Raw genomic sequence first — 11,440 nt, 5'->3', positions numbered from 1 at the left:
ATCAAACAGCAATCAAAACTCTAACAGTAAATTTTATGAACCAGAGTTCTCACTACACTTTCAGCAACAGGGACATACAGTCTGTTTCTTCTCTTGGACATGTGGTCACAGGGAAGTCACCTCAGTTCTCCCCCAAGGGGTATTGTTTGTACAGGATAGGGAATAAATTGCTGAATTGATTGGCTACCTGGCTAGGTAGTTAGTGCCTATTCAACCTGAGGAATTGAATTATGTGGTAGAAGACTCATCCAAGGAATTTTGTGGCTGTTGAGGATGGAGCTCATCAGGGGCTTCCTGAAGTGGTAACTCATTCTGCAGGAAGCCCTCTTCCTGGGCTGTGGAAATTTCAGCTCTTGCTACACTTTCTGCATTCTAGAAGAGGAAGGCAGTTATTAAGACAGAGGCTTGTTGGGAACCTAAATGTCAGCTGTCAGCCTGCTGCCTCCCACCCTCTCAACAGGAATGTTACCATTGATCTTTTAACTGATACCATTGCTGTTACAACTGTAGACACAGCAAAATATCCAGCAACATTAACCTATTACATGGGCTGACAAGCTGCTACTCATTTTTATCAGGGCACACCAAGAAATGGTCAATTGGAAGAGACCTCACTGGGTTACAGAAGGAAAGGAAAATGCCACATGCCACACAGATCAAAGACAAGGAGAATAACATATCTCTTATTAGTGTTTGAATTTTAACACTGCAAGTTGCTTCCCACTTGGGAAGTCACATGATCCTTGCGTGACCTCTGTCACAGGACCCAGAACTTACCCAAAGCTCTGCAAAGCAGTCCACGTATCATGAGCAGGTGTAGGAATGCTGCATGATATTGATCTATCACCCTTACTGGTCTTCAGAATAAAGAGGAGTAGAAAGGTATACTTGCCATATTTCAGCTTATCTCAAGAGGTTCACAACCCAGAATGTGTATAGCCCTAGCAATGACCAACTATATTCCATGAGGTGGGTGGCTGCTTGGGACTTTGCATTAGAATGGTGCTGTGTGAAAGCAAAGATGGATGCAATGGGAAAATATTATCAGTCAGTATAAGCCAGGCTGAGCTGCTTGTACCTACCTGATGTTGTTGGCCCTGGAGGATGCTGGTCTTGTCCTGTTCATCTTTATCATTCAGGCTCAAGTCAATCAGGTATTGCTGAATGATGGTCCAATCAGCATGTACTTCCTTGTTCTCCTGCTTCAGTGTAACCAATCTCTTATTCATAATGTTCTTCTGCATCAGGAGCCGGCTATGCAGGTTGCTAGAGACACAATCTTCATGGTAAGATCCTGCAGGCTCCTCCTCCCATTCCTACATGAAGGTCCCATTAACCCCACCAGGACCTAGGTTCCCAGGAATACCTAATGCAATACATCTCAATACATTCTTGAGAGGTACACAAACAGCAAATAGCAACATGAGGGAAGAAATAAATGATTGCTGCAGCCCAAACACCAATAAGGTTGCATGTCTCTCCAAAGAGCAAGGGATCTGAAACTATCCATGACAGCCCAATGCATTTCAGCAACATCAATTAGTAGGTTGCAGATACCCTCAATGCATTCAGTAGAATCAGGAGGAGGGCATTGTATCCTTTTGTTAGATCACATTTAGCTCTGTAAAACCATGCCTGAGTCCCACAGACCTAGAACTATACCATAACCCTCTCATGATCTGAATCACTCTTCTAATGAGAGGCTCCTGATGATGCCTGGACAATGTTAGGATGAGTAACAGTCTCTTACAGAGTTTGAAACTGACAGGAGAAGTCTGAAGGCACACTGATGGCTAAAAGGCAGAAGGGATAGAATCAGACCTGCAGACTCTCCAGTCCAGGAACAAAGGAAGTCAGAAATGGCCATTGCACACCTGGTGACCTCCATGAACAGTACTTACCGATAGAAGTTAATCTCCTTCTTGAGATCCTGAAAGGTCTGTTTGGCCTCAATGTTCTCCTTCTCTAAGGTGTGTAGAAATGTCATAATCTCCTTCTCCTTTAACTTCAGTTTTTCATATAATGGATTTGGTGTGTAGTATGGCCTGTCCCCAGGAAGATAGAACTCTATAAACATGTGCTTTTTTTAAAAAACACCTTTTCAGAAACCAAGACACATACACATCTAAGTATTTTATTTATCTATTTATTTATATTTAAATTTATATAATTTATATATATATATATATATATATATATATATATATATATATATATATATATATATTTGTATTTTTGAGACAAGGTTTCTCTGTGTAGCCCTGGCTGTCCTGCAGCTCACTCTGTAGACAAGGCTGGTCTCAAACTCAGAAATCCATCTGGCACTGCCTTCCAAATGCTGGGAATACAGGTATGTGCTACCATGGCCTGGCTGAAAACCTGTTTCTTTTTTTTTATTCAATATATTTTTTTATTTACATTTCAAATGTTTTTCCCTTTTCTGGCTTACCACTCCCCAAAGGTCCCATAAGCCCTCTTCCCTCCCCCTACTCCCTCATCCATCCCTTCCCACTCCCTGTTCTGGTATTGCCCCATACTGCTACTATTTTCCTTAACCAGGGGCCATTCCTCTGTTCTAAGAGCACATGAACACAGACTGGGTCTTGTACTCCCAGCACAGGAAGGTCAATTCCTGGTTTCTACATGCTGGGATCTTTTTCATCTTTGGAAACTTTTTATGTTTCCCAAGGACAGCATAAGCTATGTATCCAGATGCAGGGTGCCCTGGCTCCCTGTGTTTACTCATTAGCTCTGGAGTGGCAGTCTAGCCCCTTGTGCTCTCAATAGCCTAGGCCGTAGGTCGTTGCCAACTAGACACTTGTGATTATATTTTCCCTGTTTTGACAACAGGGACTATAATTCCACGATAACTAACACTTCAGAGGCAGACATTACACATAATTCTTGAGATGAGACCAGACATAACCAATGCTTTATAATCTACCCAAGAGGTGCAACTGTTTACATAAATGTCCCCATAAAGAGAAGGAACAGTGCTATTTAAAGTGGGGGTTCCCAGACATCAGGACTCACATCACCTTGAAACTGTATATAAATCCTCAGTCCAATACACAGACCACAAGATTCCAAAGTGTGGAGGTAAAAATTAACATATGAAACAGAAGCACTTGTATACACACGTGGAAGCAAATAGACTCATAGACTGGCACACACACATTAGGAGAAAAGGACACAGAGCCAGAGAATGAGAAATAAAGACAGAGACAGAACCAGAGAGAATACAATGAGAATCAGCAGAAGTGTATGCAACAATATGGTCTCAGCGTACACTGGATGTCATAGATCCCTGAATTTAAAAAAAGTAGAGAGAAATATAAACATGCAAAAATTAATTCACAAGAGACACCACAATCATGTGCACACACACATGCATACACACAGAAACAGATATACACACATGTATACACACATGCAAGGGAAAAAAGAGACAGAGTAACAGAAAGAGAGAGAGAGAGTGAATCAGAGACAGAAGCAGAGAGAACACCAGATTCAGAAGAAATGCATGCAACATTACAGTTTCAGAGTATAAGTCACTCAGAGAAAGAGGAACAGGCAGAGCCTCAGACATCTAGTCAAGCACTGAGATGAGCAATGTGGGACCACGCCCTCCATCTGCATCTAGCAGTTTACAGCACTCAGTCACCTGTCAGTCCAGTACAAACACTCACCACAAAATCTCAGCTTCTAGAATCTCACAAAAGCATCTCCTTTCAAGGGCTTTCCAAAAGCACTCTGGCAACTCACTGACCATTGCCTCTATCCCTGAATTCTTCACTCAGACCACAAGTCCCACTTGTGACCTGGAGGAAGCAGAAGAGTCCATTTCCCATCTTACTCCTGTTCAAGCTTCAGGTTCTGCCTCTCCTCTAAGAAGTATTTAGGGACATGAGGTTTGACACCGGGATATTATGAAGATACACCTTCCTATGATCAACTGCCTTAAAAAGACAAGGGTGGCATTGACTCCAGATGAACACCACAGCATTTGGAGCAATGCATACCTCTTGTTCATGGCTCCCTCTGTGACATAGATCAAGCGATCTCTCAGCTCATTTCTCTCCTGGGTAACGAGCTGCAGCGCTCTGGTCAGCCTCTCCTCTTCCTCCTTGGCCTGGTTCTTGTTTAGAACAGTTGCAGGGGATGATGTCTGCCTGCCAGCCCCTATAGGTAAAAGAAAACAAGTGAACTTACATTTTTTGAAGCCTATAAAGTAGACAACAGGCCTAGAACCCAGTGACACCACACAAAGTTTCGTCCAGGCTTTAGATGCATCCTCAGTGGATCTCAGTTCTCCCATCACTCTATAGAGACTAGGAGATGTAAGCAGCCATGTGTGTTCTCTGTCTCCCTATGTATTCTTATGATGACCACAGAGGTGGCTTCTCCTGGCTTATTACCAAATGCACAGAGTACAACTTGGCTTCAGAGTCCTTAGTCCTCTGGTTTCACAAGTCACACTGTAAATTCACTATTCACAAGTACTTGAGTGCTGTATGATGTTCAGATCTCCTATCCTGTTACTCTAGGCCCAGGAAATGGCCTTAAAACATCCTGCAGGGGGAGAACACACTGATTTATTTCCTCTATTGAAACAACAAGCACTCCAGAAATGGCCACAGGATGGAATCTCTGCTGGGTTTATCAACTCTTATAGGTCTTTGGTTACAGTACAATAATTCCTGCCACCCACAACCAGTGGGAAAGCTAAGGTGGGAACTTTGAGGGAGAGGAAGTCAGAGTAGTTCTGAGAACAAGAGGTTATCAGCAGGGGCACAAATCTCTCCCTGGTACTATTGTCAGAGAAGCTGAAGCTAGAAGCAAGGTAGTGAAGGTAGTGATGCCCTTCCCTAAATTGGTGTAGGTTAGATCCTCTGTGACTCCTGATGCTCTCATTCTGTCCCCAAGTAAAAACCACAATACTCAGTGAAAGTGAAGAATTGGAATTTGCTAGAAAGGCCAGCTCGGGCCACCCTGCCAGGAAGCTCAATATCCACTTCCCAGTACTTACTCCACATTCTCCATGACCACCTCCTTTGTCCTTCATTACTCTCAGGTGAAAGGCCAGCCCTCTTCCTCCTTTCTCTAGTCTCTCTCCCATCCACATTGGTTCTCCGAAAGAGTTTTCTGAGTCGGGCAAACATGTCTATCAGTATATCCTCTAGACACTGACTAAGAAACCTCAATGCTCTGCTGTTGCTACAACACTGGTGACATCACAGCTCATGCTAAGAACTCTCTGGAAGACTATAGAATGTTCAAGACGGGACTGCTGATGTCATGGGTTACATACAGCCTTTCACTCCCTGCTAATTTCCCCCCCCCTGTATTGAACATGAAGCTTAAGTGCTCTTTCCTGAAGACTCTCCTGGGGCATAGTCACTGAGCCCATCTTCCTTCCAAGTCCATGTTTTACTTAGGCTTAATTGCCATCACCCCAGTAATCCCTGTGTTTCTAACTGAGGGTTTCCTTTTCACATGCTTCTCAGAAATGTCTCATCCTTTCTCAAATTTTTTTCATTCAGCAATATAAACCTTTAAAATGTACTGAGAAATAACTCCAGTTCTAAAGTGCAGTCAATAGTTCTCCTGTCTTTGGTTGAGGTGCATGAAATTACATCCAGGCAGAGCCTGCAGGGCAGGGTAATATGTGGATGTGTGTTAGGGGCTACACTCATGATATCTTGTGCTTAGCTTTTTTAAAGCTGCCCCAAGATGACTTAACAGAGAGAGAGAGGGGAGGGGAGAGAGAGAGTTAGTAGCAGTCCTCATGGTTCTGGCAACTGTCAGGAGATCAGTTGGCAGAGGAAAGTAAAATATTGGAGCCACCAATGGAAAGGCCCTCAGGCAGTGTCTCATTTCTGCACCAGTGTCACCAAAGGAGGATTGCTTATAGCCCTCTATAATCTATACAATGAGATTATGTCAGAACAAAATAAAATAGTCAAAATTGGTAAGGGTGTATGAAAATATAATAGATGTATGTTAGTGCATAGAGCAAGGGCCTATCATCTTGTGCTTGGGTTCATCATTGGCCCCACAAACCAGAAAAAACAACTTTCTCAATCAAACAGGGATGGATTAATTAATGCAGACCATAATACTGATTGAACAGGACTACATATTAGATTTTGGGAGCTGAGCCATGGCTACAAACATCTATATTCATCAACTTCTAAAGCAAAAAACAAAAACAAACAAACAAACAAACAAACAAACCCAAAGTACACTTAGCTTCTCTGAAATTGTTGGTAGTGTCCAGGGCTCATTTCTGATCAGGTCATTTTAGATATAAGATTGTATATTGACCATTAATTTGATGGGTCCTGTGTAAATGTTGTTGAATATGATAAATTTAACAAATATCATAAAGAACATAAGAGTATGTGTCAACATGACCTTCCTCTGAGACAAATTACTTTTCTGTGTCAGTGATTTGGCAGGCACATTATAGCAGCAATCTGAACTAGGGAGCTGACATAGAACAAAATGTCTGTAGCTACACTGGTGGGTACACACCTCAGCATTAGAAAACCCAGGTCTCTGTCAGTGACTAGTCCTGTCCCACCATTCCTAGGAGCCCCACTTGTAAGCCTAACAACAGTAAAGTGGAAGCAGGATTATCTGAGGTGAAGGTTAGCCTGGGAGGCCAGGTAGAGGATGAAATGGAATTTTTAAGACTGGGTTTCAGAGAAAACACTGAAACACATCCTCCATTCAAGGCTTCACCTACCAATCTTTGTCTGTTTTAATGAATTTACCATTTTCTCTCTACAAGTGTTTCTTGCTGAGAGGATGGAAAAGGGGAAATGTTCTTTCTTTTCTAAGGATTTTGTTCTCTCTTGCCCTGGGTTCACATTAAGAAATGAAGAAGGTTTATGGGACATATGGGGAGGGGGGATCTGGGAAAGGGGAAATCATTTGGAATGTAAACAAAGAATATAGAAAATAAAAATATTTAAAAAAAGAAATAATGAGTGTGTGTATCACCATCTGGACAAGTGAGTATTATCCACTGCTGCTAGCTTGATACTGTGCCAGTTACAATCTCTAGCTTTCCTGAGTGCCACTGCCACATCACCACATATCAAGTGCTGAGGCCAAAACCCAGTGAACTTTTCGAGGGACTTGACAGACACCATTAGAGATACTATACTTCCTTGCCCTGAGAGTAAATCAAGCAGACACAATGTGAACTTAGTGGGATATTTAACCATACATGTGTCTCCCACCCACACATTTCTGTATTCAATCCAGGGCAGAGTTCATGCACCTCTCTCCTAGCTTTATCTTGATATACTTCCTTAGTGCCCACATATTTTATAGATTTGGGTGTAGTCAAGTAATTGCTGTCCTCAGTAAGATGTGAAGAGTATGAATGCCAAGTGGCCTCGCTGTATTTGCTTCTACATGTACATTGTTGAAAATGGAGCATAAGTGAGGAGTGGGACACCATCACTGGTTCCTGGCTTTTGTGTGCCTAGACTGGTTCACAGGTAAGCTGGAAGGACACTTTGGGATCCTCTGCAGGGACAGAGTGAGGTGCAATTGTCACTGAGAAGGCTGAGCAACACTGCTCAGGCCCCTCATTTCAGGCAACATACACCTTTTCCGTTCTCCTTCCAAGGATCACCTGTTGAGGCCACAGAACTTGTCTAAACATGGTAAGGTCATGCAGAAAATTTTCATAATGATACATTTTTTTCTGATAATTTTTTGTGCCATTGCATAACTGTAACAAATTTGTCAATTGCTCGCCATTTATTTCATACTGTTGTTGTAACATGCCTCCAAGTCCTTCATGTAAAACAAAAGAAAAAAATCTTGACTGAGACCAGGGTCATGCTGTCCATGTACCATGTTATGTACTGTATGTTGTGAGGATTTTACTCAGGAAATTTCACATCTATATCCTTCACCTAGCACCCATCAAATTCAAAGTCAATATGTACTATTACATCTAAAATGGCTTGAGTCAGGGCCCTTTGCTTGTATGATGGTTCTCCCCCACCCACGCACCTTCTCCTCCCCTTCTGCTTCAGCACTCCACTCCACTAGGGGATCAATCTTCTATGGGACTAAGGGCCTCCCACATGTTGAGGCAAGGCCATACCCTGCTACAATGTCTCCTGCTCAGGTTTGAGCTGTTGCCCTCATTCCATCTTGGGGTGTGTATTCATCAAACCTTCACTGTTCAACTTAATTCAGTGTTCCTGTAGTTTGTTGGGTGACCCCTGGACACCAACCCTTCCCTTCAGCAGCACCTAGAACAAGGAGCCAAGGACAGGAATGGTGATATCTTGGCCTAAAATATGTGACAAGAGGAATGGGTAATTTATCCCTTGTGATAAGGATTATGAGTCTCTTTGGTGCTTTTTAGGTCCTCGTTGGTCATGTGCAACAGCTTCAAGAGTCCAGTTCTGATTTTCCTTGGGACCATGGTGTTCCCATCATGATTTCTATAGCAGAGAGAACATTGCTAAGTTATATTGCAGTTTATTCATTTACATTGTAAACCCCAAGATTGTGTTATTTACAGAATACATTTTTTTATGGTGTAGCTCAGAACTAGCATAGACCTTTAACCCAAGAGCTTTCTGTTTACTGTAAACAAGTACTTTATTGTCCATTGGCTTAGCCCAAGTACACACCTTTATTTCAAGGCAAAAGACTGCCAACTTCAGGACAAGAGGCAGAGAAAGGAACCAGTTGAAATGGAATCAATATAACTAAACAAAAGGAAAGTCTTTAAGTTGAAAGATATTTAAAACAATGTGGAAAGGGTTAAAGAATGCTTTCCTTCTGGGAGGTCAGCAGGTAGCAAAGTCAGCTGAGGACTTTCCCTGCCTCTCTGACCTGGCAGGTTTTCACCCCAGCATCTGGCACCTGAGTCTTCATTGTGAAAATTAAATGATTGGCATATGTGTATTGTTTTAAATGTATTTATTAATCATTCCATTCGAATACATCTCAAATGATATACTAATTCCTGGTTATGCCTCTAACAACCCCTCAAACCACATCGTCCCTTTCTCCCTCCCCTTTGCCTGTATGAGGACCTCCCCCACTCACCCTTTCCTGCCCTACAGATTCAGCATCTCACTACCCTGGGGCATCATTCCTCCACAGGACTAAGGGCCTCTCCTCCCATTGCTGTCAGGCAGGGCCATCCTCTGCTACAATGTATCTGGAGCTAAAGATCCCTCCCTGTACACTCCTCTGTTTATGGTCTACTCACTGGGAACATTGGGTGATCCTGGCAATAGATGTTGTTCTTCCAGTGGGGTTGCAATTCCCCTTGACCCTTCAGCTTTTCCCCTAGTTTCCCCACCAGTTTCCCTGACCTCAGTCTAATGGGTGGCACCAAGGGTAAGTTGCCTGCTGGACTTCCCTAAGAACCTTCACAAGAGTTTCCTGTCAGCAAACACCTCTTGACCACACCATCAGTGTCTGCAGTTATGATGGATCCCCAGGTAGGGCAGCCCCTGGATGTCCCTTCCTTCTGTTTCTGCTCCATTTGTTGTCCCTCTTCTTACTTTGCTAAGGAACATTTATGGGTTAAAATTTCAAAATGAGTGTGTGGCATAATCCCTTTAAGGAGGGGGGTCACAGGGTTGTTTGAGTGTGTGGAGGTGTACCTATCCCATGCAGGTGGTCTCTACAGGTTCTATTTCCCCTTTCTGCACATTAGGGCTAAAATCCTCCCCCTTGGGTCCTGGGAACCTCACGTTTCCCTGGTGTCTGGGTCCCTCACGTGGCTAACCCAGTTCCTCATCCCCCCTGCTACATATTTTTGTTCCATTTCCAGACCCTCTTTCCTTCTCTCCTATCTTCTCCAGTACCTAATACTGCCCCTCATTTCCTCCCTCAACTCTGTCTCTCCCAGGTCTCCTCTACCTCTACTTCCCACCATCATCCTGATATCCCCTCAATGCAGGACTGAAGCAGCCATGCCCTGGTCTCCCTTCCTTCTAAGGTCCATAGAGTCTTTGGGTTGTATCATGGACATTGTGAACTTAAGGGCAAATATCAACTTTTCAGTAAACAAATACCATGTATGTTCCTTTGTGTCTGGGTTACCTAACTCAGGATATTTTCTAGATCATCCAGTTGCCTGCAAATTGTATGAAGTCATTGGTTTTTTAATTGCTTAGTATACTCCATTCTTTACCCATAGTTTCTGTATCCATTCTTCCATAGAGGGACATCTGGGTTCTTTCTGGCCTCTGATTATTATGAATAAGTCTGCTATGAACATAGTGGAATATGTATCCTTTTTATATGTCACAACATTTTTGGGTATATTCCCAAAAGTGGTATAGCTGGGTCTTCAGGTATAACCATTTCCAGTTTTCTTTGGAACCACCAGATTGTTTTCTTCTTATTCAGAAGTGGAATCCACTGTTGACTTTGGAAGAGTCCTTGTGATTTAGGATGCATGTGTATGCTGTCAGAAGGAACTAGTGGGAAAGATTACTAGGATGAGCAATACTAGAAACACGTTTTAGTTGGCCTTAATTTGTGCACATGCTCACACCTCTGTGCATCATCCTTTTATCTGAGTGCTTCTTTCTCTGACAGCTCTGGAACTATTCTGTTGGTTTACCAGAGATGGCTTGCACCTCTCTGACTGGGAGCCTCAGATGGGCACCCCAGGATGCCAGGGTGTTACAGTCCACATCTGCAGATCGTCTTCATCCTCCCAGGAAGCCTGTCCTAAAGGAAATGGGATTACACTTCACCAGGGGGATTTGGAACAGGAGCAACTTCCTGACTGATGGTTTCCTCCCATAGAATCTTTAAAATAGAGTTGCTTCCCATTTGTCAGTTTTTGTTTCTGTTTTTTTTCTATTACCTGAAATTAAATACACAAGATAGATTTTTTCAAGACTTACTTTGTGAATTTATATCCTTGTGTTGTTTACATGGGGCAATTTATTACATATTCAAATTAGAAACATCTTAGAATGCTTTAATTTTTTCCCCTAACAGTTTAGCAGACAGCAAATGTCTTGCCCATATCTCTCAAAGGACCCATAAGTGCTTTAGCAATCTGAAGGAATGAACAAGGAATATTATGCTTATGAGACAATAAATTATTAACCATAAATATCATATTCTCATTATTAGATATTTGAGACAAACCCTGAAGGGCCCAGAATTGAATTTGAAAAGCTAGTCTTCGCCTTCCCCTTCTCCCCTCAGCTGGCCAGGTGAGTGAAAGACTCTGGGCAGCAGCGGTGAAGGTGGACACAGCATGACGGAGAGGAGGACAGGGAAGAGCCTGGCCAGGGAGGGCCGTGCCAGCTGAGGGGTGTCCATGGCATGAGGCCCCCAGTGGGTCAGGGCCGAGGCCTGAGGAAGGCCGTGTCCAGATAGTGCAGACCCTCAGCAGCTGCTTGTTGCCTTTAGAGGCCTTAGA

General features: G+C 43.0%; 1 protein-coding gene across 1 annotated transcript; it reads right to left on the bottom strand.

Moving 5' to 3' along the window:
• Positions 1 to 228: 228 nt before the first annotated feature.
• On the bottom strand, positions 229 to 9,793 carry LOC127677795 (disks large homolog 5-like). Its single transcript, XM_052172792.1, has 6 exons — positions 9,747 to 9,793; positions 5,030 to 5,217; positions 4,023 to 4,182; positions 1,902 to 2,045; positions 1,083 to 1,266; positions 229 to 372 (listed from the first exon to the last, which is right to left on the bottom strand). Exons 1-6 carry the CDS (start codon positions 9,791 to 9,793, stop codon positions 229 to 231), a joined length of 867 nt encoding a protein of 288 aa, XP_052028752.1.
• Positions 9,794 to 11,440: the final 1,647 nt, after the last annotated feature.

Source organism: Apodemus sylvaticus, chromosome 2 (genome assembly GCF_947179515.1).
Source record: "Apodemus sylvaticus chromosome 2, mApoSyl1.1, whole genome shotgun sequence".
NCBI classification, from domain to species: Eukaryota; Metazoa; Chordata; class Mammalia; order Rodentia; family Muridae; genus Apodemus; species Apodemus sylvaticus.
The sequence above is the reverse complement of the archived record's forward strand: the minus strand, read 5'-3'. Positions and strand labels throughout refer to the sequence as shown.

Excerpts from the sequence above, each read along its gene's own strand:
- LOC127677795 (XM_052172792.1), bottom strand. The coding sequence starts at position 9,793 with ATGAGGAACTGGGTTAGCCACGTGAGGGACCCAGACACCAGGGAAAC. Across the intron at positions 5,218-9,746 it reads GACCCAGACACCAGGGAAAC|CAACAGCAGAGCATTGAGGT; the intron begins GTGAGGTTCCCA and ends CCAGTGTTGTAG. Across the intron at positions 1,267-1,901 it reads AAGGAGATTAACTTCTATCG|CAACCTGCATAGCCGGCTCC; the intron begins GTAAGTACTGTT and ends TTGTGTCTCTAG.